The sequence below is a fragment of the Agelaius tricolor genome, unplaced genomic scaffold (genome assembly GCF_023055355.1).
Source record: "Agelaius tricolor isolate 1412-34295 unplaced genomic scaffold, bAgeTri1.0.p SCAF_18, whole genome shotgun sequence".
NCBI lineage: Eukaryota > Metazoa > Chordata > Aves > Passeriformes > Icteridae > Agelaius > Agelaius tricolor.
Genome location: NW_027269278.1, coordinates 3,178,856 through 3,202,226, shown reverse-complemented (window position 1 = coordinate 3,202,226; position 23,371 = coordinate 3,178,856). Strand labels below are relative to the sequence as shown.

At 55.9% G+C, this 23,371-nt stretch overlaps 3 protein-coding genes across 13 annotated transcripts in view; 1 reads left to right on the top strand and 2 right to left on the bottom strand.

Annotated features, from left to right (window-relative positions):
- Positions 1-16,027, top strand: part of ANKHD1 (ankyrin repeat and KH domain containing 1) — a 100,403-nt gene extending 84,376 nt beyond the window's left edge. For 3 of the 11 annotated variants that reach the window (XM_071443045.1, XM_071443040.1, XM_071443051.1), the window contains 8 exons: positions 1,347-1,496; positions 1,796-3,411; positions 8,198-8,392; positions 9,474-9,728; positions 10,677-10,852; positions 11,749-11,913; positions 15,464-15,637; positions 15,807-16,027. In XM_071443045.1, coding sequence (XP_071299146.1) covers positions 1,347-1,496; positions 1,796-3,411; positions 8,198-8,392; positions 9,474-9,728; positions 10,677-10,852; positions 11,749-11,913; positions 15,464-15,637; positions 15,807-15,950 — 2,875 coding nt within the window. In that variant the 3' untranslated portion in view covers positions 15,951-16,027. Of the gene's footprint in view, positions 1-1,346; positions 1,497-1,795; positions 3,412-8,197; positions 8,393-9,473; positions 9,729-10,676; positions 10,853-11,748; positions 11,914-12,369; positions 12,867-15,463; positions 15,638-15,806 lie in introns of those variants that run through there. The other 8 variants (XM_071443046.1, XM_071443043.1, XM_071443042.1 and 5 more) reach the window with 8 other exon arrangements.
- A 590-nt stretch (positions 16,028-16,617) lies between these two features.
- Positions 16,618-18,391, bottom strand: SRA1 (steroid receptor RNA activator 1). The gene is made up of 5 exons (XM_071443052.1): positions 18,252-18,391; positions 17,864-17,989; positions 17,443-17,657; positions 17,150-17,258; positions 16,618-17,046 (listed from the first exon to the last, which is right to left on the bottom strand). The coding sequence occupies exons 1-5, from the start codon at positions 18,274-18,276 to the stop codon at positions 16,817-16,819; spliced, it is 705 nt and encodes a 234-aa protein (XP_071299153.1). The 5' UTR covers positions 18,277-18,391; the 3' UTR covers positions 16,618-16,816.
- Positions 18,392-18,457: 66 nt separating this feature from the next.
- Positions 18,458-22,873, bottom strand: APBB3 (amyloid beta precursor protein binding family B member 3). Its single transcript, XM_071443053.1, has 12 exons — positions 22,705-22,873; positions 21,569-21,759; positions 21,154-21,230; positions 20,847-20,904; positions 20,532-20,672; positions 20,071-20,198; positions 19,950-19,955; positions 19,752-19,866; positions 19,579-19,666; positions 19,342-19,425; positions 18,786-19,210; positions 18,458-18,686 (listed from the first exon to the last, which is right to left on the bottom strand). Exons 1-12 carry the CDS (start codon positions 22,751-22,753, stop codon positions 18,465-18,467), a joined length of 1,584 nt encoding a protein of 527 aa, XP_071299154.1. The 5' UTR covers positions 22,754-22,873; the 3' UTR covers positions 18,458-18,464.
- Between the last annotated feature and the right edge of the window lie 498 nt (positions 22,874-23,371).

Here is a 23,371-nt window from a genome sequence, read left to right as displayed (position 1 = left end):
TGTCAGAGGTCCCCAGTGGGCTGGGGTGGAAGCAGACCAAGGTGCAGTCAGGAGCCCTGTGAGCAGTACAGGTGATCTTGAAACTTGGGTGAGCAAGGAGCTCTGGTTTGGGAAGGGAGTAACTGTGATGTCTGTCTTGAGAAGGGAGCCTTGGAAGTGGAGGTGGAGAAGAAAATCCAAAGCCTTGGGATAGAGCTGGTGCATGCACTGGGGGTTCTGGGGATGGGCAGGGTTGGAGTGTGCTGTCCTGGCAGGAATGGGGGAAAGAAAAAACACCTTGGCAACATGAGGTGTTGCTTTAGAACATTTCTGTGTGTTTAGATGTTTCAACAGGTTTCCTCTAAGTCCCGTTAAGTAACAAACAATTTCTTGAGAATCAAGTTATCTCCAAGTTTCCAAGGCTGGAATAGCTAGGTGAAGCTGGCAGCCTTTCCACAGGGTGGTGGGGACCTGTGAGTGCTGTGATTTCTGAAACCCCTTTGAATCCCCTCTGATTGTCCAGCATTGAGCCAGTGCACATCAGTGGCAAGCCTGAAAGCAGCTTATGGGTGCAAGAGGTCCAACACACCCTAAGGTCTGGGGACAGTGGCAGTCCAGAGACCTCAGCTGAGGTCTGTGTGCATGCAGAGCTTGTGTTCAGACACTTCCAAAAACTGTGTGCTTGCTCTGACCCACCAGTACTGTGTGAATCAGGAAAACCCTGGACTGACTGACCTTGGTGGCAGCATTGTGGCCTGACAGTGAGCCTGGTTCTGCAAGTCATGCTGCCATCACAGGGGCTGCCAGCAGCTCCCTAAATCACAGCACTGCACACCTTCACCTGCTTTCACCCACCGTTGTTTATTGGTGACACTGCACTTCCAGATCTTGAGGTCTGAAAGAGGTGGATACCAAAAGGTTGTGGATGCAGGTGGTACCACAAATCTGATCACTGGAAAGTCATCTTCTCCTTGCTATAAACAGTCCAAGTATCCAGAGCCAAGGGCTTTTATATTTGAAACAGTGCTGCTTGTCTAAATTCAGGTTGATAAGCTGAGGATTGGTCTCACTTTGGAGAGGTACCCAAGATAAGATAAAATCCAGAAAGGATTCTGAAGTAGTGTGAGGCTCATACATCTGTTTTACAACAGTGGTGGAATAAATGCTACTGGAGAATCCTTGTCAGGTACTGAGGGTGCTGAGTAATTTGAGTGGGGGACTTTGAGAGAGGCTCCAAAGGGTGAAGAAAGGTTCAGCAGTAAACCACTTACTGCCCTTAAGAATATCACTTCAGCCACTGTCAGAGGGGTTTTGTCTGTCTTTGAAGTTTGAATGCATTTCACAGATTTTTGATCTTTGTGATATAGGTCAAAGAAATTATCAGTCCCAGCTTCTGTCGTATCTAGAATAATGGGAAGAGGTGGGTGCAACATCACAGCAATTCAAGATGTCACTGGTGCCCACATTGATGTGGATAAGCAAAAAGATAAGAATGGAGAGAGAATGATCACTATAAGGTACAGTATCTCAAAATGAAAGTCTTGAGTTACTCCACTGTTTCATTTACTGCAAAGCTTGTTTGCTTTCTAAGGCAGGATCTATTTAGCTTCTTTGTTCTACAATAGCACATACATTCCTGCTGCCAAGATATGCTGACAGTCGAATTCAAAGATAATCCTTAAGCTACACAGAAGAAATAACTTACTGCATTAAACTTACAATAGAGTTACAGATCAGAATAAGGTTGAAGCTACAGAATGTTGCACAAAGTGGGGTTTCCTTTTGCAGAAGATAAATCTGTTTGTGTTTAACCTAGGGGTGGTACAGAGTCCACGCGATACGCAGTGCAACTCATCAATGCCCTTATTCAAGATCCTGCCAAGGAACTGGAAGACTTGATTCCTAAAACTCATATAAGAACCCCTGCTTCGAGTAGCAAATCAATCCATGCAAACTTTTCATCTGGAGTCAGCACTGCGACTGCTTCCAACAAGAACTCCTTTCCTCTGGGAGCACCACCCCTGGTCACGTCGCAGTCATCAACACTCTCGACTTTCCAGCCTCCTAACAAATTAAACAAGAATGTCCCAGCCAACGTGCGCTCGTCTTTTCCGGTGTCTCTTCCTCTCGCTTATTCTCACCCTCATTTTGCCTTGCTGGCTGCCCAAACTATGCAACAGATCCGGCACCCTCGCTTACCTATGGCCCAATTTGGAGGAACCTTTTCACCTTCACCGAACACTTGGGGACCATTCCCAGTGAGACCAGTTAACCCTGGCAGCACGAACAGCTCTCCAAAGCATAATAGCTCGAGTCGTGTGGGTAGTCAGAATGGCAACGTTCTGCAGACGGAGTCTCCTGGGTTAGCCACGTCCACTTGTCCCGTTACCGCCTCGTCTGCAGCTGCTTCCACGCAGCCTCTGTGTGTGACCAGTAACAGGACTCCCTCCTCGGTCAGGAAGCAGCTCTTTGCCTGCGTCCCCAAGACGAGCGCTGCAGCAACGGCCATCTCAACTGTGACGAGCACCTGTAGCACTCTGCCCTCAGCTTCCTCTGCCCCCCCAAACAACGGGCAAGTGCCCACAGCGTTTCTGCCATCTACTGCTCCGCAAGCGCAGCATTCTGCCCTGAAGGCAGACTCCTTCTCGGCTGTCTCTGCACCCAAGGAGAAGGTGCCCACCCCCGAGCAGCCTCCGACCAGCGCGTGCCCGCCGGTTTCAGTCTCCAGCAGTTGCAGCGTGTCAGCCAGCAGCGGCTCCGCGGGCACCGAAACGCGCCCGGCCGGCAGCCCCGCGCCGCCCAGCAGCGCGCAGGATGAGCCTCTGCCAACCAGCATGGCCGAGATCAGCCCTTCCATGTCGATGCCTTTTTCATCCAGCTCAGAAACTGCTCCTTTAAGCTTAGCGTCGCCCAGGTCAGTTGTTGCAGATAATCAGGACAACAGTAACTTACCTCAAGTAGCTGTACCAGCACCTCGAGTTACTCACAGGATGCAGTCCAGAGGTTCTTTCTATTCAGTGGTACCAAATGCAAACCTCCATCAAGATCCTCAGTCTATTTTTGTTACGAATCAAGTTCCTTTAACACCTTCTCAAGGTCCACCTGCTGCAGTGCAGCTTTCGTCAGCCATGAACGTTATGAACGGTTCTCAGATGCACATTAACCCAGCAAACAAATCATTGCCTCCTGCCTTTGGGCCAGCAACGCTCTTCAATCACTTTAGTAGTCTTTTTGATAGCAACCAGGTGCCAGCTAACCAAGCATGGGGAGACTGTCCACTCTCTACCCGAGCAGCAGCTGACCCATCTTTCACTGTTCAGTCTACCTTTCTGAATAACTCTGTGCTAGGACATGTGGAAAACGTTCATCCCGACAACTCCAAGGCTCCTGGTTTCAGGCCACCTTCCCAGCGGGTTTCAACTAGTCCTGTAGGTAAGTCATTAAGATCATGTTCTGGACAAAATCATGTCTTCAGCCATTGCACTTTGATCATCATACTGATGGAGAAATAGTCTACAGATGACAGCTGGAGAATGCTCATGCAATGAGGATGGCCTGTTTTTACCAAGTGCTCTTTAAAATGCTGATGAATTTTTTTTCTTCAGCTCTTCTAGGCTGTGAGGAGTTGGGAAGATTGCAGATGTTGCATTACTCTCTCACCTCTGTGTGAGACAGGAATGCTCCCACCTGCTTGTAGTGTAGCATCAATTTTGGGTTTTGGGTTGGAATGGAGCAGTGTGGGGTGACACCAAACCTGAGGACTGCTGGAGGTTCCAGCTGCAGCAGTGACTGCATGCAGGTGCTCCATACTGTATGTGAGACTCCAGCTTTACTCAGTGAGGGGAAACTCTCTCTGCCTTTTGGTTCTTGATATGGCTCTGGGATTTTAATAAGCTTACTTTGTGGAGCTTATTCGTGTGCTACTGTGTGGGGTGTTTTATTCAGAGGTTCAGTATAGCAGTACCAGAACATCTGGATTTGTTTGAAATGGGTTATGAGCACTGGACATTGAGCTCCCTGCCCTTGCTGTGCTCTGCCTGCAGGATTTTTATCTTCTCAGTGTTCAAACTGTGTTGCAGACAATCAACTGCACCCATTAGGGTGAAGGGACCCTCTTCTGTGCCACCTCTTTGTGTTTGCCATGGGGGCTGTGGGGTGCCCTGGAAATGGGTATGTGCAGTTATCCTTGCCCACACAGTGGGTGTTGGGTGTTTGGGCTAAAGCTTCAGGACTTGAATGCTGGGCTGGGACAAGTCAAGTAGTTTGACTTTCAGATTAAAGGAGAAGGGAGCATTTGGAAGATGTGATGGTAAGGAAAGATGATCTTCAGCATTCCCTTTCCTCTCAGTTGCTTGATAGATGTGCAGGACTTCTGCAAACCAGAACACTTCTCTCTCACTGCCTTTAACCACAAAACTGGGGTGTTTGCTATGACTGTACTTTTCTCAGTTGTTGAATTTGGGTTGTACTGCTCTGCAAAGCAAGGGCACACCTGGAGCTCTGTGCCACATCCAGCCTCAGTGCAGTGAGCAGAATTAGATGTGTCACATGAAGTAACTGGACCTTGTTCATGTGAGACTGTCAATAAAGAGCTGCCAGACCCCCAGCAGGCTCCAGAACCACTTGACAGTGGCTCAGCTTTTCCTCTGCAGTGCTCTCAGCTGGGGCTGGCTGTTGCTGAAATAGTTCCTGGGAAACTTGTGGCAAATGGGATCTGCTGATTTCCCTGATGATGGCATCCTGCATGTGCAAACATGGGTGACTGGGACTTGCCACAGCAACAAAGTATTTTGCTGTTCCCTTATGTTAAAATCATTTGTTTGTAATGGGGGAAAATTTGTATTTCTATTTTATATATCCTTTTATATTTTATATATCCTTAAGTGACTGTAAGTGTTTAAAAAACAGTGTAAATCTGTTTCTGCCATTAGAAGGGTTGGGTAGATAGCCAAGGAAAACTCATACAGTTGACTTTGGGAGAGATATGTGTGAAGTTCTCAACTGAAGCTCAAAAATATTTGGACAGAACACACTTTTCCTGAGTTAAGATTTGATTAGGATATTGCAAAGTGAAGAAAACCTATAAATAGGGAATGTGCTGCTAAAATTGTGTTGGGCATGAGGTACTAGTCAGGTCCTTAGTTGATTCATTTAATGTCATTTTACTTCCAGCTGTTTCTGATCACCTTTGTTTCAGAATCTCCATGTCCCAGGAGCAGGGGGGTAAAGGGAGCTTGAGGATGTTTGGAAGGTGTGATAGAGAGGAAAGGAGTGATCAGGACTTCTCTGTTGCCTTCCCTCAGAGCTAAGTGTGGTCTGCCCACCCCTCTCATTCTCCAGCTTGTCCCAGGGGAATGGACCTTGCCCTTGGCTCAGCCCCTGGGCTTGGCAGAGCTGGGCACTCCCCTGGCTGTTTGCACTGGTGACAGGGTGATCGTGAGGTTTAGAGAAGGGGGACAAGGGCTGGGCACTGCTCATGCTCTGGCCAGCAGCAGCACAGTGGACAGGGAGCAGCAGGGCCTGCCCTGGCAATTCTGGGTGGTCAGAGGGGTTGGGAACAGCCTCAGAGCAGGTGGACACCCATCCTCTGGTCCCAGCTGGGGGAGGGACACCTGAGGGAGCACAGGTTTGCATTTTGTGCCTCTCTTACACAGTAGGCCCATGGGAAATTTTTCCACAAATCAACATTTCTAAGGGATCACCTCTAAACCGATTGGGTGAAGTTTTAATATAGTTTAATAAATCTAAACCAGCTTTTTCTTAACAAGTTCTCAGCTCAGGGTGGAGTTCAGGTAGTCTGCTTTTCCTGTTCATGGGTGAGCTCAGCTGCAGCTTGAGTTTTCTCTGATTCACCAGTTCCTGTGAGGCACAGGTGTCTCTGCAGATCTCACTGGCTGTGGATCCATTCTGGAAATGGCCTGTTTGTCTCACTCCCTTGTCCTGGCAGTTTGCAGTTGAGGGCAGGCTTAGCCCAGCCATGAGAGGAGGCTGTGGAGAAGACCAAAAGTAATCTGCTTGTTACTTCTGTGCTCTGCATGTTAAGGAGTTTGAGACCTTGCTTCTTAAAAGGGGTCACAAACTTGAAATATGCCAGCTTAGGAAGCAGCACATGAGGATGGAACTGCATGAAATGGTTGGACTCTGTTCCACACAGAGTGACCAAGTGTTGTGGCCCCTTCTCTAAACATGCAGGTAACATTGCAGTAACCAACATCTACCTGGGGTCTTTGATAAACTGAATTTTGAGCAGAGTTTGTGTGAGATCAATACACTCCTCTCCAAAGCTCAGTTATGCATTCAGAGCACAATGAGGAGTTTGAGTTCGTAGCCCAGGTAAGTGCAGAGTATGGTATTGCAGAAGATTTTAGTATTAGAAAACCTGGGGTTTTTTTGTAAGTACACAAATAGGAAGCTTGTTATTGCAGTCAGGATTTGGTAAGTTACTGTTCAGAATAACCATTTTTAATATTGAGCAAAGATTTTCATCCACTTTTATGAAAGACAAGATAAAGTTAAAAAGTCTTCTTTGTGACCTGACTCCTGGATTTGTGCATCTCTGGCTGTCACACTCCCTTCAGCCCATGGAGCATATCCAGCAGTGCTGAAGTGGTCCTGACTGTCCAGTCATTGCATTTTACAAGCTGTGTACCCAAAAGCTGTGTACCCATCAGCCTCCTGAGCCATCAGAAGACAGCAGAGCATCCCTCTCCTTCAGGAGAGCTGCTTTTGTCCCAGTCCCTGCCTTGTTCTCTGTCTGGGAACCCAGCAGCACCCAGGGTGGCAGCAGCTCTGTTGCTCTTCTGTCTGGGGCAGATCTTGTGTGGTTTGCCAGCCAGCTGGCAGTTTGTGGTTGATGTGTGGTGGAATCAATGCCCAGGGGGGCTTTTGGCTGCCAGGTTTGTGGACAGAGGGGTGCCCAGGGTGTCCAGGGAGGGCCCTGGGCTGCAGGTGCCACTGTCAGCTCAGACCTGAGCTCTGTGCTGGAGCCAAGCTGCAACTGCAGACAAACCCAGCTCAGCCACACTGCAGCCACAGGCACTGGCATCCTCCTCAGAGCATGGAGTTTGTGCTGTGGCAAACCCAGGAGGACCCAGGTGTCCTCCCATGCTGTCTCCCCTCAGCTAAGCAGCCCATGTTCCAGCAGCAGGGGGATGTGTTTCTCCTTGGCTGTAAGGGAGACTTCTCAATTTAACCTTTGGGCTAGTGAGAAAAATACTTCCTTTAACTCCAACAAATCATTTCTGTCCATGTGAGCAGGTTGGATCTGGCACTTCTGGAAGGAGTAAATCAGGTTGACTTGGTTGATAATACTGGGGGAAAAACCTGGCTTTCAGGAACTGTCCAGGCACTGAAAGGTGCCCCTCTAGTTTCTGACCTAAGGTACTGCCTGGCAGCACTGCTGCTTGTGGTGGGGTGTGTGTAGAGAAAACCTTCAACCTCACTCTGCAGCAACATAGGCTGGTCCTGGTTGTGGTCATTTTGAAATGTTTAAATGGTTTTGAAACTAATCTTGTTTAATAGGCCCTTGAAACTAAACCCTAAACTCAGGTGAACATATGGCCATGCCCATTTCTGCTTTCAGGTAATAACGTGTGATAAGAGCTTTTACAACATTTTGGAAAAGTACTTAAAAGCTTTGGCTTATAAAAAAACTGTAATTCACCCTTGCTAGTAATTTTTGTGGGACTTTGAGCTCTTTCTCCAGGTCTCTCTTCCTCTCACATGTCCCTGGAGGAAGCAACCCCCTCCCCTGTGGTGCTGTGCCACGCCAGCCCTGTCTCTGTGGCCACAGCGTGCTCTGACTGATCTCTACATGAAGGTGCCTATGGGATGGCAAAGCCCATCCTGCACAGAACTGTTTCCCTGGTGCTGGATTCCCCTGGGACTTTCACAGAGCCCTGGATCCCTGTTGCATTTGTGTGGCTTTTTGTAAGCAAAGACCATGGCCACTCCCAGCTTTCCTGCTCTGCCCTCCCTGCTAAGATCATTTTCTTTCAGTGACCAAAGGGATGGCTGTTTTTGTTAAAGCTTGAGGCCAAACCAGAGAGCCTCCAGAAATGCCTCTGCGGTTTCTAAGGGAGAATCATGCACCTTACCATGTGCAGATGCCCCCAATGGTGATGAGATGCTTTAATTATATTTGGAGCACTAGCTTTCTCTGGTGCTTTGAAGCAGGTTCCCGAAGAGAGATATTTAATCAAATTTATGTTTATTTCAGGCTTACCCTCTCTAGATCCATCCAACAGCTCTACAACTTCTTCTTCAGGTCCTTTGACAGGCTTTTCAGCAAACATACAAGGAGCACGGGTTTACCTTCAAGGGCCAGCGCCTGTTGGGACTCCCAGCTTTAACAGACAGCATTTTTCACCACATCCTTGGACAAGCGCAACAAATTCATGTAGGAACTTCATGGGTCTGTCTTAGTTAACTATAAATTCATAGCTATTGTCTTTAGTAGATTTCTAACTTGAGGGGAACTTACCCAGTAATGCACAAAATGCTTTCCAATTGCTTTTAGCAGCTGTGAGGATGGTGTGCAAATCCCAAGCTGTGCTATTTTGTGGGGTTTTTCTCATGCCACTAGTTCTGGTAGCATTACTAAAGGTGTATTTGGGCAGAAAAATGAGTCACTGTAGGCTCTTGAGAGGAGAGAGCAATGAAGCTGTGGGGGAGTGGAGGTGATTACACCAAGCTAAAGATGCCCCTCTAAGTAGTATGAGTGCAACATTAGGTGAAAATGTCATGTTAGCCATGGTTTGAAGTTATACTTGCCTTTTTTCTTCTTTTCTTTTTTTCTTTTTTCTTTTTTTTTTTAATTGGGATCTGTAATTATACTTAAAATGTTCCAAAATCTCTAAGCATCATCCAAGGTAACAGTGGGTTTTCCTCCTAATGGAAAGAACATGGAAGTAGCTTTCCGGAAAATATGGGTTTTTGATTCAGAGTCTTAGCTGAAGAGGTTTTTCATGTCACTGCATGCAACTTCATTGCCACTCTAAGAACCAAAATGTTTAAATGAGTGCTCAAAGGAAGTTGGATTTCCCAAGGAGAGTCAGTGACACTTCTGAAGTTGGCGGGACTTTATGCTCTTGGGTCACACCTGTGGCTTTGGGAAGCTGTCTGATTTCTCTTCTGCTGGAAGTGGTGGATACCAAAACCAGGCTGCTTAGATATTTATGGTATTTTGGCTGATGTTTTCACCTCTTCCTGAAACTCTTCCATGTTTCTTACTCTTTCTTGTAATTCACTTAGATACACCGCTATGTCATGAGAATATCATGATTCTGATGGCTGAAAGCATTTGTGTTATAATGTGGATTTTAGAATTCAAATAATTCTTAGACAGAATTTCTGTGAAAAACTTGAATACTTGCCAAAAAAAAACCTTTAAAACATTTTATCATTTACTTTGAGATAATATCGGGGAAATAAGTGGGCTGGCATTTACACTTGCTACTTTGTATGTAATTAAGCAAGAGAAATACTCTCTTCAGCAGGTGAATCTCCTATCCCATCAGTTTCCTCAGGATCATCTTCGCCCCTCTCAGCTGCTTCTGCCCCTGCTAACTTGGGCCAGCCAAAATCGGGTAACACCAACCCTGACAGGAAGGTGCCGCCTCCCATCGGGACCGAGAGGTTGGCCAGGATCCGCCAGGGCGGCTCCGTCACCCCCACGCCCCTGGGCACCAACTTCACCGCGCCCGTGGGCCACAGCGGCATCTGGTCCTTCGGCGTCAACAGCGTGTCTGGTGAGTGTGCTGCACACACGCTGCAGGGCTCTCGCAGGGATGATGAGTCTGGAAGGAGGGTTGGACAGGAGGAGTAAAGCTCCACGGTCTGTACTCCCATGGAGAATGTCCAAGGGGAGAGCTGGTGGCAGTGGTGGGAGAGCACAGATGGAGATGCTGTGGTTTGCCCTCGTGGTGCTGGTGGTTCTCACTCGCCTGGATCAAGGCACTTGTGAGCCTGAAATGGTGCAGAGACCTCATACAGAGTCCTCTGAATGATCCAGAGCTTAGAGTAAACACTTTCTATCTGTTCAGGGGGCTGTTTCTAGGCCTGACTGTTGGCTCTCTTTGTCCAGGTCTCTCTCTTGTTTTCCACTCAAATTTTACAGTGTCAGCTGAGGTGCAGCTGATGCACCCAGGGACACAGAGCTGTGGATGCTGGTTTTTGCACTGATTTCCTCATGACTCTTGAACAGTATGGGATAACTTCTGTTCCAGGCAGCCTTGGTTCCCAAAGAATGACTTTGAAACAGCTGAAGTTTTACGTTCAGTTTCCTGGTAGTTGGATTTTGTGGAAAGGAGGAGGTGCAGCATTTGAGGTGTAGAGTGTTTCCATTGGTAACTTTCAATACAAACGTTTGAGTCCTGCATTTGTTATATGCTTCAGTGAAGCCCTCCACACTTTGGTTAACTCATGTCTCAGCATTGCTGTGTGTTTTTTAGAAAAGCTTGTATGTGCTTACAGGTAGTGTTGGGAGCTCTGTTGGATTTTAGCCATTTTGCAGTGGACATGTGGAACTCACAGTTCGTGGTAGTCCCCATTTTCTCCACCCTTGTCTGGATACCTGAGATCCCTCTGTGGCTGTGTGTTTTCAGGGTGCCTTTGGGTGGCCTTAGGTGTGTGCAGCTGCTGAATTCTGCTCGAGTGAGTGCAGTGAGTTTCATCAGCTGTTTTTCATCTCTTTGCAGAAGGCTTGTCGGGTTGGTCTCAGCCTGTCATGGGAAGTCATCCAATGCATCAGCAGCTGTCAGACCCGGGCACGTTTTCTCAGCATCAGCCAATGGAGAGAGATGATTCTGGAATAGTGGCTCCCTCGAATATTTTCCACCAACCTATGCCAAATAGTTTTGTGGATTTTTCTAAAGTAAGTTACAGAGAGTTGGATTTATGAAATGGCCAGGGCCTGGCTTTATTGCATCTCCTGTTCTGCCTGTTCACCCTGTGTGTGTGTGCCTCTGCTGCCATTGCTTGTTACCCCAGTCCTGAACCTTCTTTTATCCCAGAACTGACCAGAAAAGGTGCCCAAGCCTGGAGGCAGGTCTAAACAAAGCCAGAGTTTGTAGGTTGCAGATACTCTCTGGTCAGTAGCTGAAGGCCTTCATCACTCTTCGGTGTTTCATCTCTCAGAAGCTCAGTCTCCTGAAATGTTTCACAAAGCTTGCCCAGCTCCTGAGGGTGATTACAAGTTTGCTTAATGCTTTCAGCACAAATCATGGCCACAATGCCCCACACCTCCCTTAGGGAAGTGGCAGGAGGAGAGGACTCCCATAGCATGTGGTCTTGGCATCTATGTGGTAAAGCAGAGCCATTCACACATAGGAAGAGAATTCTTCTAATTGCAAAAAGCTGCTCTATAACTTGCTCTTTCTGAATAGGCAGAATTATTTTAGATGGTCATTAGGAATAAGGGAAGATCTTAAACCCAGTCTGGCCGGATCAGTGCAGCCCTGTGTGCACTTTGCTGTCCTGTGCTGCAGAGAGGAGGGAACACTGAGGTCACAGTGTTCAGCTGCTGGCCTGGCTTTGTGGGCTTACCTGAAAACTCTGTGTGTGCTGCAGCCTCTGCTTAGGTGTAAGTTCAGAGAAATGGCTAAACTGGCTGGAATCTCCAGCTCTGAAATCACTGTGTCCACATTCTGCCCCAGTGTTCCTTGACAGGGCTGAGATTCCTGCCAGTACTGGGATGGAGGAGGCCTGGCTGTGTCTGCTCCTAGAGCCACCCTTCCCATGTCCCTCACCAGAGCTCTCTTGTCCCCTCAGGGCCTGCCCATCTCCATGTACGGCGGCACTCTGATCCCCTCGCACCCTCAGCTGGCAGATGGCCCAGGAGGGCCCCTCTTTAACGGGCTCCATACTCCAGATCCTGCCTGGAATCCCATGATCAAAGTTGTCCAGAACTCAACAGAATGTACTGATGCTCAGCAGGTAGTGTGGCTGTCTTCTCCCACCTGTGCTTTCCTGGGGCTTTATGTGGTGCTGTGAGACCCAGTTTTGGCTGGGTGACACATTTGGTTTTTTCTCTTCTTTGAACCTAGGATTGAGGTTGTTTGCATGACTTTTCCCTACAGTGTGTGTGTGTGTGTGTGCATGTGTCATAAAATATCCATGGTGCTATTGATACCAAACCTTCCAGGTAAAACAAGCAGCATTTCAAGACTGCTCAGCCAGGTAATGGACTGGTACAAGTGAGAGGGTTTATTTCCATACTCGGCACCTTGCAGGTTGTCAGTCAGACCTTGGCCAGAGCTGAAGAGCTCCTGCCTTTGGACAGTCTGGTTGTATTTTGAGGGAAGCCTTATGCTGGCCCTCAGTGGTAAAACACTGTTAAAGGAACCTTTATTTGTTTTTATAATAGATTTGTCTTTTTATTTCTTGCTGTAGATTTGGCCTGGCACCTGGGCACCTCACATTGGAAACATGCATCTCAAGTACGTCAACTGATTTAAAGGGGTCTGTCCTTTTTTAGCCTGGTTTGGGAATCTTTATGACCTTGAAGAACCCTGGGGATTTTTTTCATGTGCCTAACTAAGCGATTTTCTGTGGGCTGTAACAATGGAATCTCGATTGCCCGTTGGATAAGAACAAATTGACTTACCTATACAAACTGATTCTGTTCTCCAGTTAGTTTAGCCACTTCAAACTTAAAAATCAGACAAAACTAGTGCTTTTTGGCTAAACACTACTGAATGCTCCTTGTATGCAGCAGAGAACTAGGTGATGACATGATTTTGACCTTTTAGGGTGGTAATACCTGTATAATTGTTTACAGACTTACAAGGAAAAGCTGAGTAAATTTCATGTCGTATAGTGGCTCTACTTTATGTAGACTGTATTAATGTGAAATATTTACCTGAATACTCAATAAAAGGCAAACAGCATTTATAGGTTGTGTGTGAGAATTTTGGAAAGGGCTGTATGTTATTGTCCCCAGCAGCTGCTGCCATGCTGGGTGACATCTCCCCAGGGTCACGTCCTGAGCACATGGGTGCAGTCAGGTTGGGAGGGTTTGGAGCCACAGGGGTCTGCAGAGTCCTTGCCCCTGCCACTTGTGAGCCTTTTATTGGTGTGAACCTGCTTCTGTGTTATGGTCTTTTCCTTCTGGATTAGTTCTGCTGCTTCTGGCACTTCTGGCAGGTGTCACCTGAGAGATCAGGTTTTGCTCAGGGCTGCAAAGAAGGGCTGACAAGAGTGACAGGTGAATGCAGGGTTGTTCACCTATCCAGAAGCAGATCTTAGAAAAGTGCTTCCCATTAGAGGAAGATGTAATAGGTTCAGCTGTAAGCTTCTTGTAATGCTGTGAATCTGCTAAGAGCTCCTCAGGCCTTCTGTGAGGAAGAAGAGGATTTTAGCACACTGCTTAAGATGAATGTTAGCTCCTGACCCAGTTCTCCACTTTCTGCACTTGGACTGTGCTTAGTTCTGCTTTTGCTCCAAAGCAATGCAGTAACTACATGGAATCCATTCCTCAGCAGGAAACTCCAGTGCACATAGTGTCTAATGCAATGGATCAATCTCAGACCAGGTGGAGACTTCACCTTCTTCCACCTTATCCAGACAAATCCTTACATGCAGCAGCAGAGTTTCCCAGTAAAAGCATAAAGAAGTACTGACAACCCAAAGTGCACAAGCAGTATCTACGTACCACAGGCAAATCAACCTCAGAGGCACTACTGGATGGTATATTCAGATATTTTTCTTGGTGTTTGAGGATGAAATGCAAAAAAAAAATTGAACTGCTGCTGCCCCAGTGGTAGTGCCAACCCCAAAGGAGATACACACAGAATGAGTCACAGAAAGGTTTGTGTTGGAAGTGGCCTTAAGGTTCACCCAGTCTGATGCCCTGACATGGGCAGGGGACACGTGGCAGCAGCAGCTGAATTGGAAACAAGCAGTGTTGTGTTAGTAGGTGTGTGCTCTCTGGGGCAGGGTGCCCACTTCTGTGTGTTCCTTGGCTGCAGCAAGCAGTGCCACTTCCTCCTGGCCCATCCTGGGGAGCCACTGTGTGCCCATCCTGGAGGGCTGCAGCTCTCCAGGGTGTGCTCTCATGGGTGTGCTCCATGACACCAGGGGGCAAGACTCGGGATGGGGATGGGGCTGTCCCTGGAACAGCCTTGGCCACCCCAGCCCTGCCAAAGAGGCAGCTCTTTGCTGCACAGGTCCCTTGCTGGGTTCTTCCCTGCACAGCTCCTTCCCTGAGGACACCAGGGCACCAGATCCAAGTGGCCCCAGCAGCCTCCACTAAAGTGGAAAAGGGAACCCCCAAGTTTTGTAGGAAGATCCTGCTCAAAGTTTGGACCATGACTGCCCTGTGGTTACAGGGGGGTACAGGCAGAGGCAGGGCCTTGTTCTTCTGGGGAGAGAGCTGGTGGCAATGCCAGGGGGCTGGTGAGTGCAGTGCTGGTCCCTCAGGCCAGGCTGCCTGGATCCAGAGAGAGCGTGGGGGTAACAAATGGCAGAGTCTGTGCCCACTTGAGTTCACCAGCCCTGGGTGGCAGGGCTCCCCCAGACCTGTCCTCCTTCCCCCTTCTGACCCCCTGGGTCAGCCACTTAGCAGGTCCTTTTCCTTTGCTCTCTGTCCTCAGGGAAGCATGTCCCTCATTCCTGAGCTGGCCATGTTTGGGTTGAGCCCCAGGTGCCCACCCTGTGGGCACTGGCTCTGTCTGTGCCTTCAGTTAAGCTGCTCTGGGACGAGAGCCCAGCCCGGTGCTGCAGGGCTGTGCAGGTGTGGGCTGTGTAAGATGTTTGCAGTGCCCAGCAGGAGCTCCAGGCTGGCACCTCGGGCAGCAGCTCTGGGCTCCTGGAACCCCGGGCTGCACCCTCTGCCAGAGCCTGGCAGGGAACGGGTGCTGGGCTGCAGGGAGGGATGGGCAGGGGACAGCAGGGCCTCAGGCGTGGCACACAGGCTGGTGCCACCTCAGGCGTTGCTGGCAGGCAGTTGGAGCATGGGGAGGAGGCAGCGTGTGCCCGGGGTGGACACTGCACACCCAGCAGGCTGGAGGAGGAGATGTCCCATCAAACGCAGCTGTTGTCCTCCTGCAGGGACCAGCAGGTGGCTGGCTGAGACAATGGGAACAGGTCCCTGAGGTGGGATACCCAGCCCTTGCTGCTCCACCCTGGAACAGGGTGCTATACAAAGCTGTTGCTGCCTGGCCAGCAGGCTGGGGCCTCGCTGTGTGCCCCACGACCGGCCCTGCCCTCCAGGCTACACCATGGGGTAGTCCTTGGGAGGCTGGACCCCCTTGTGCTGCACCCTGCAGAGCCCCAGGAGCCTGGAGGGGAGGAATAATGTGGGGAATAGCTGCTGAGCAGGATGGGTGTCACAGGCTGCCTTGTGGGAAGCCAGACGTGGTGGCTCCAGAGGCAGATGTGTCCATGAGCCATGGCCGAGCACTGGGTCCCACCCCTGCTCTGGGCCGAGGGGCTCAGGGCGGGGTGGCCAGGCCAGCAGTGCCTGACAGCCCCGTGCTTTTGGCAGGTACCCGCATCATCTGCGACCGCAAGTTCCTGCTGGAGTGCAAGAGTTCACCCGCGGCCAGGACCCCTCCCTGCTGCCTGCCCCAGACCCCCGGTGTCACATCCCTGGCCCAGTCCAGCCTCGTCAAGCTGGAGGAGCTCAAGGAGCGGAATGAGAGCGAAGAGGCCATGCCAGGTGAGCAGCCCAGGGCCACGGCCCCTGCCCAGGGACCACCTGCCCGGGGCATGGGACAAGGCAAGATCCCAACCTGGCCCAGTTCCAGCTCCTGCTCCCTTTGCCTGCCCGTGTCTGCCAAGCCAGCCCCATCCTAACCCTGGTCCTGTATCCATCCGTGCCCTTGCAGATCAAGACCAGTTTGAGATGGACATCTGAGTTTCCATCTCCTCGTCTCCAGGCCATGGCTGGGCCTGTTCCTGGGCCTCGTGGAGGTGCTGGCACCGTGACCAGCTGGCTGCAGCCCTCTCTGATGCTGGGGATGGACATGTGACACCTCAGGCTCTAGCACAAGTGGCTGGTGCAATTGCCTAGGAGCTCATGCTTGATCAATAAACACCGTGAAACCCCTGTGCTAACATGGTGTGTGTCTTTGTCAGGGCTCAGCGGGGTCCTCGCCCCCAAGGAGGGGAGGTGAGCAGCACCAGGAGGGTGCAGAGGGTGACCCTGCATGTAGTGAGAGCCTGGGGGTCTGTTCTCAGCTGTGGTGGAGGCAGGTGCTGAGGCCATCCCATGAACACGGGGAGAACAGCACAGTTAACACCTGACCGGGGCATCTGTCTCTCCCTGGACCTCCCTGAGGTCACCCAGGTCTCTTGGGCTCCAGACTCTGAGCTGTGCCCAGATGGGAGCAGCACAAACCCTGCTCATGCCAGGAGCTGCTGGCACATCGGCCTCTGCAGCCAGCCCAGACCCCTCCTGCAGCAGGGCTGGGCCCTGGGTCTGCTGCAGGCCCACCACTGCCAGATGAGGGGCCGAGCTTTGGAGGACACAGTGCAGCAGGGACACACAGTACTGCCTGCTCCAGCCAGATGTTGAATTCTTCCCTTGATATGGCCAAGCCCGATGAAGCAGCCATGGCCTCACCCAGCAATCCCATCTCCTGCTGACCCTGGGAGCTCCAGGACCTGTCAGTGCCAGAACCCTCAGGGAGACTGTGGGAGGGGGCAGGTTGGTGCTGTTTATTAAACATAATGAATCGCCACTAAAATGTCGCAATGATTAAAATCCCCTTTTCCTGGATGAGGATTGGGAGGCAGAGGGGGTGCCCAGACTCCCTCCAGCAGCAGGGGCTCTGTTCCTGCCGGTGGCCCTGGGTAGGGGCTGCCCCGCTCACAGTCCACAGCCCCGTCCCTGCTGTCAGGGCTCCTCCTGCTCCGGCTCGGCCGCGGGCTCAGTCGCGGGCTCAGTCACGGGCTCAGTCGCGGGCTCGGTGTCAGCGCTGCCGTCCGTGTGTCCGCTGGGCAGGTCCCGCGTCTCAGCAATGAGGCGTTTGACGCCCACCATCCACTGGCTCACCTCGTTCACATGGTCCACCATAAGCGAGCGGTGGATCTCATCAGCTGCATCCCAGTGCTGCTGCTGAAGCTCTGCCAGGACAGGGGACAGCCCCGTCAGGGGCGCAGGATCCACCGTCCCGCGTGTGCCTCTGCCCAAGGGCCTGCTGCGGCTGCAGCCCCCTTCACCCCATACCTTGCACCAGGAGGTTCATCCTCTTCCTCACTGGTGCCGACAGCTTCCCCTGAGCCCAGGCGTCCTCCAGCACTGTCAGCCGCCGCCCGATGTCATTGCACACTTGTTTCTGGAAGCAGAGGTGAGCTGGGAGTGAGGGGGATGTGCCCCCGCCAGCTCTGGGCAGCCCCGGGGCAGGGGCGGCTCTCTTCCCCCCTCAGGTCTCCTGGAAAGCGGCAGCCCCTGCCTGGCTGCCCCGGCTGCCGTCCCGCCGGCACCGCGGCTCAGGGCGGCGGGAGGGGCCGCAGCCTCACCTGCACCGTGGCCCGGCAGGCGTCCAGGGCTGCCCGCAGCGGGGCAAGGACGGTGTCGGCGGACACGCTGCACTCCTCCTGCTCCGGGCCCGCCGCGCTCGGCCGGGCCTCGGCCCGCGGGGCAGCGCCGGCAGAGCCCTGCGGGGGCGGCCCCAGCGCCCGGGGCGGCGGCGCTGCGGGGTCGGCGGGGGCGCTGGGCGGGCCCGGGGGGGCACCTGCAGGGCAGAGGCGCCGAGCCCGTCAGCTCGGACCCGGCTGGCAGCGAGCCCCGCACAAGGGGGAGGCCCCGAGCCACGGCTCCGCCGCCCCCAGCACCGCGGCTGCGGAAGCCGGGCCGCAGTTCCCGCGGGTCCCGGCGGGGAGCGGCCCCTGGGGCTCGGCCGGGCAGAGCTGAGGAGCTGTGGGGCCCTGCGGTGCTGACCTGGGGGTGCCCCCGCGGGCGGAGGGGGGGCCCGGCGGGTGAGCGGGGTCCGGCGGGAGCCCCCGGCCTGCGCCTGCAGCCCGTACGAGAACTGGGGGGGGTCGTTCCAGCCGCGCTCCTGGTTCCCTGCAGCAGCGAAGGGCGCCGTGAGACCGGAGGAGACCGAGGAGCCCCCGCGCCAAGCAAGACCTCCCGGCACGTCCCTCCCGGCGCTCCCCGCACCCGGAACGGACGCGGCGTCCCCCTACACACGGAGCCCGGCGGAGCCGATCCCCGGTGGCGGCCCCGCAGCCACGCCCGGGCAGACCCGCGGTGTCCCGGGACCAGGACCGGGACCGGGACCCCCCCCCCGCACCGGAAGTGCCGCGCGCGCCCCTCGCCCCCTCACCCGGCTTCACGTAGGACTCCGCCATCCCGCCACGTCACGCCCGGCCCCGCCCCTTCCGGCCCGTGAGGCGGGGAGGGGCGGGAGGGGCGGGGCCGGGCCTGTCCCCGCCCCGCCGGGGGCCGCGCTCGGGGCCGGGGCCGGGGCTGGGCCGGGGTCGGGGCCGGGGGCTCCTCCCCGGCGGCTCCGGCCCCGGCCCCGGCCCGGCTCGGCCCGCTACGGGCTGTGCAGGAGGGCCCGCCGGAGGCGGAACACCTCCAGGAAGGAGAAGAGTCCCCGCTTGCGGGCCCCGGCCCCCGCCCCGCCGCCGCTCCCCCCCGCCTTGGCCGCCCCGCGGGCAGCGTCCCCCGCGGCCGCCGGCCCGGCCCGGCCCCGCCCGGCCGCGCTCTTCGCCTTCGCCCCCGGCGCAGCGGCCACGAGGCACTTCTGGTACTGCACCTGCGGGGACACGAGAGGCAGCGCGGGGCACTCGGCACCGGGGACAGCCCGGCCTCCCCAGGGCGGGGCGTGCCCGGCCGCGGTGCCGCCGGTGCTCACCATGCAGGCGGCCTGCACCGCCTCCGAGATGGTGCCGGCGTCGGGCTCGCACCAGAAGGCCGCGCACTGGAAGCGTCGCCCCGTGTCCACGATGAGCGCGAAGGTGTGCGCGTCCCGGCCCACCCCCAGGAAGGTCACGTACCGCACCTGGCACTCCCAGATGTGCGCCGCCTCCTCGGGCTCCTGCGGGGACCCCGCGGGCCCATCCAGCCCCGGCCGCCGCCCGGGCAGCCCTGCCGCCCCCCAGGACCGCTCTGCCGGGGGCAGCGCCGTGCCCGCTCCGGCCGCAGCCCCCTGCTCCCTCCCCACCTGCGCCGGGTGCACCCTCATGGCCGTGTCCGACACGTAGATGAGAGAGGGCGTCCAGTTCTCCCGCCCAGGGCGCCTCGTCAGCTTCTCGATGGCCTCGTTCAACACATCCATCCCTGGGGAGAGGGACACCCCATCCCTTCGGCCCCGGCTGGCTGCCCAGCACCAGGGCACGGCTGCCCGGCCGTGTCCGGCACGGAGGGGCTTCCTGGGCGTCCCCCAACTGCGGGGGAACAGCGGCGCTTACCCATGGCCCTGGGCACGGGCAGGCTGCCGATGTACAGCGCCTCGTAGGTCTGCATCGACTGCCTCACCGCTTCTAGGATATCCACTGCCAGGACGGGAGAGGAGCTACCCCTGTGTCCCCCGCCGTGTCCCCAACATCCCCAAGGACTCCGGGGAAACAGCCGGACAAGCCAGAGGGCTCTGGCTCACAGGCGGACTGTGGGCAGGGGGAGCAGCCGGCAGTGCTGGGGGACGGTACCTTGCAGCGGCAGGTCCTCGGCGGAGATGGGCTCCAGCGTGGCGGCGCGGGGCAGCCTGCTGCTCGCTACAGCTCGCTCGGCCACGATCTGCAAGAGACGGGGATCCCGGAGCCTCCCCTCACCCCCGAGATCCCCGACTATGCTCACACCCTCGGTGGCCCCTGAGTCCCACCTTGGAGCACATCTCATGCAGAGCCTTGGCGATGCCCTTGGCAGGCACATTGCAGTGGAAGACGTGACACTTGAGGACGCAGGTGTCCTTGTCACTGGCCACGAAGGCGAAGTCTCTGCAAGGCCACGAGCAAGGCAGTGAGACCCCGACAGAGGCAGCCCCCTGCCCGTACTGCCCCCCAGCCCTGTGCCCCCTTACCTGTCCCTGCAGCCGTGGTGGCAGTGGGAGGGAGGAGAGGGGACAGGTCACTGCTGGGGTGCCTCCCCCCAGGTGGGCAGAGCCACCCCCCTGGCTCTAGCTCTGCCCTGGCCCCTGGCACCTGCCGTTGTCGCAGCCAACGCCCCAGACACGGATGTTGAGGATGGGCTGGCGGTGGATGAGGCTGCGGTCCAGGGGGTCCACCAGGCTCATGGTGTCCTTCTTCAGAATCATCACTAGGTCCTGGCCCTGCAGAGGGGCAGTGGTTCCCTCAGCCTGGCAGACAGCCTGGGCATCCCCAGCACCCAACCTCTGTGTAGGCAAACCCCTTCCCCAGCAGCCTACTCTGCCCCAGCTGCGGGGTCAGCCCTGCCCTTCCCAGTTACCGTTCCCTTGTGTGGGGAGCCACCCAGGCACCCTGGCTCTGTTCCCAAGGAACAGCCCTGTCCCGCCCACCTGCTCTACCTGGGACCGTGTGTAGAGAGTTGACTCTACCACCTGCTCCCATCCAGCACAGTCCAGCCTCAGCAACAGCAGCCTTGGGGTGGAACCCTGCCTGGCAGCACCATCCCAGGCTCTTACCTCGCCCTGGTTCTCCGCAGAGCCCTGGCCCTTGCTGTTGGAGAGCTGCTGGATGCAGTTGTTGACGGCAATGCTGCTCTTGCCAGGTGCCAGGTCCTCCTCGGGGATCTCCACCCAGCCCAGAGAGCGCACAGCAAAGCACTGAGCAGAGACACGAGGGGCTTCAGTGCCCCTGGCACAGCCACCACTGTCCCCACGCCTCACTGAGCCACAGTGGTCACCCCTGCTCTGGCTCCCATCCACATCCCTGCCAGCTGCCACCCTCCTCCTCCTCTGCCAGCACAGCCCACGATGCGGCAGTGAAGCTGGCAGTACCTTGGAGCCGGGCTCTGCGCTGTGCTGGAAGTCATCTCCATGCCAGGACAGGGAGTGCCTGCAGAGGGACAGGGCAGTGAGGGGAAGCTCCCTCTGTGTGCTCCTGGGGCACCCAGGGAAGCATCAGGATGCCCTGGAACCAGCTGACCCCCATGCCACCAGCTGGGAAGCATCCCATGGGGTGCCCAGCATGGTCCTGCTGGTTTCAGCATGGGGGGCTGCTCTGGGGCCAGCACGGGGGCCCAGCACTGCTCAGGGATCAATGGCAGCCCACAAACAAGCCAGCAAAGCACAAGGACAGCCCCACCTCCGGGACAGCGAAGCCATGGGGCTGGGAATAGGCCGGTCCTTTGCTGAGTGCTTCCCTGCAGGGCCCTGGCATTCCTGGAGAGAAGAGGAAAGGTGTGAGAGCTGCAAGAGAGGCAGTCAGGAGGCACCAGGTAGGAGCCCTCCCTCCCAGGACTGCAACTACAGGACTGCAACAAGCTTGTGAGCGTCCTGGGTAGTCGAGTCCAACTAAGAGGAGCTCCTGGATGGGGCCTGTTGGAGCCTTTCAAAGGGCTCAACCCCAGACATTAATGGGCTGAGCAGGACTTGAGGGTTACACAGACAGGGTGCTCCAAGGGGGCACTGGACCAGTCATGCCCAGAGGGCCCTTCAGCAGGATTCTGCCAGGGGTGGAATCCAACACCAGCCCTCACACCCATGCCCACATTCCCTACCCTTCCCTGGAGTGTGTCATCTCCATCAGCCTCCGTGTGCCCTCCCGGGCCAGTGCTGCGTGCAGGGTGCTGCCACTGTGTCGTGCCTGTTGGCACATGCCAGTAATAGGTACCCAAAGAGTCACAGATTTTCCTCCAGCCTGGGGGAAGGTCAGGGTCTGTCTCCAGGCTCTGGTCGCTCCAGAGATTGTCTGTGCAGAGAGGGAGTGTGAGATACGGGGTGGGGAGAAAGATCTTGCAGTTGCCCTGAGCAGCCAACAGCTTTGCCCAGCAGCAGAGCAGTCCTGCGGTGGCCTCTGGGTGCGTGGCTGGGTGCATGGGCCGGGAGAGGAGCCTGGCGAGGGAACGTGGCACGATGCCAGCGAGGCTGCAGCAGAGGCAGACCCCAGTGCAGGGAACTGCCTCGCTGGCTCCCGGGGAGACAGCGGAACCCCGGCAGGGCACAGCGGGCAGGGGCAGCCTGGGCCTGCCAGGCGGGAACCCTGCGGGGCACCAGGCTCAGGCTCGGCCCGCGGCCGCCAGCCCAGCGTTCCCCTGTCCTCGGCCGGGAAAGGGGCCGGGACACACGCCGGGCTCCGGGCAGAGGATGGTGCCCCGGGGGCTGCAGCCGGAGGGTGCGATCGCCGTGGCCCCGCACCCCCAGCCCTGCGCGGGCACCGACTCCAGCCCGTGGCGCAGCACGGCCGGAGCGAGCCCGGGCCGCGGGGGCGGCGCGCCCGGACCGGCCGGGCTGTGGGGCCGGGCGGGGCTCCCGGGGCTGGGAGGGTGGGGGCGCCCCGGGGATGGGGAGATATGGAGGTGGATATGGAGGTGCCCCCGAAGCGGGTGGGCTCCCGGCGACCTTGGCGGGGCGGGGAGCGGCGGGGCCGGGCCGGACGCCGCGGGCCCCGATCAGCACCGCGGACAGCGCCGGGCGCGGCCGCCGCTCCCACCCTCGGGGCCCGGCCCCACAACTCGGTATCGGCCCCGCAACCCCACCCCAGGCGCGCTACCCGACCTGGGCCCCGCAACCCCACCCCGGCTCAGAACCCGACTCGAGCCCCACAACCCGGCACCGGCCCCACAACTCATCCCCGCTGCTGCGGCCCGCCCCTGAGCCCGCAGGCTGTGCCCGTGCCCGCCGTGCCCGCGCTGACCGTCGCAGTTGACCAGGACGATGGCCAGCATGTAGTCCTTGCCCAGCATGGCCCCGCCGCCCGCCCGGCGCGGCGCCCCCGCCGCCGCCTGCCCAGGCCCGGAGCCGCGGCGGCTGCGGCGGGAGGGGCGGGGCCGGGGCGGGCCGGGGCGGGGGCTGCAGTGAGGCCGGGGGGGCGCGGGGACCGCCCGGACGGAGCTGGGGAAGGGCGGGGATGGCCGGGGCCCTCGGGGTGTGTCTGTCTCGGGGTGGGATCCTGAGGAGGGACGGGGATTTTGGGGCTGCAAAGGTTTCTGGTGCCATAGACAGCAGAGCCAGGTCAGCCCCTTGTGCCCTCAGATTCGTTCCCTTTCCCTCCACCCGCTCTTAGGGTTCCTCCGTGCCCCGCCCTGTCCCCACAGATCACCATCATTCCTCTCCACCCACGTTTATCCCATGTTCGTTCTCCATTCATGCCCAGGTCTGCCCATTCCCCTCCACCTGTGTCCAGCCCCCATCAGCCAGTGCTGAAGGCACCCAAATGTCCGTGCTGGTTACCTTCCCCTTCTCACCAGGGGCCAAAAGATTTGCATCTCCAGTTTGAGACTTCTTTCCATTCTATCTTGGCTAATGATTAGCACACAAGAACAGAAGTTCTGGACACATTTGTTGTACACCTGAATTCCCCA

Coding starts and splice junctions, on each gene's coding strand:
- SRA1 (XM_071443052.1), bottom strand. CDS start 18,276: ATGGCGGAGTCCTACGTGAAGCCGG. Junction 17,658..17,863: donor GCCCGCGGGGGCACCCCCAG/GTCAGCACCGCA, acceptor TCTGCCCTGCAG/GTGCCCCCCCGGGCCCGCCC. Junction 17,259..17,442: donor CCTGCCGGGCCACGGTGCAG/GTGAGGCTGCGG, acceptor CTCTGCTTCCAG/AAACAAGTGTGCAATGACAT.
- APBB3 (XM_071443053.1), bottom strand. CDS start 22,753: ATGCTGGGCAAGGACTACATGCTGGCCATCGTCCTGGTCAACTGCGAC. Junction 19,667..19,751: donor TGCATGAGATGTGCTCCAAG/GTGGGACTCAGG, acceptor CGTCTCTTGCAG/ATCGTGGCCGAGCGAGCTGT. Junction 19,426..19,578: donor CGAGGACCTGCCGCTGCAAG/GTACCGTCCCCC, acceptor CCGTCCTGGCAG/TGGATATCCTAGAAGCGGTG.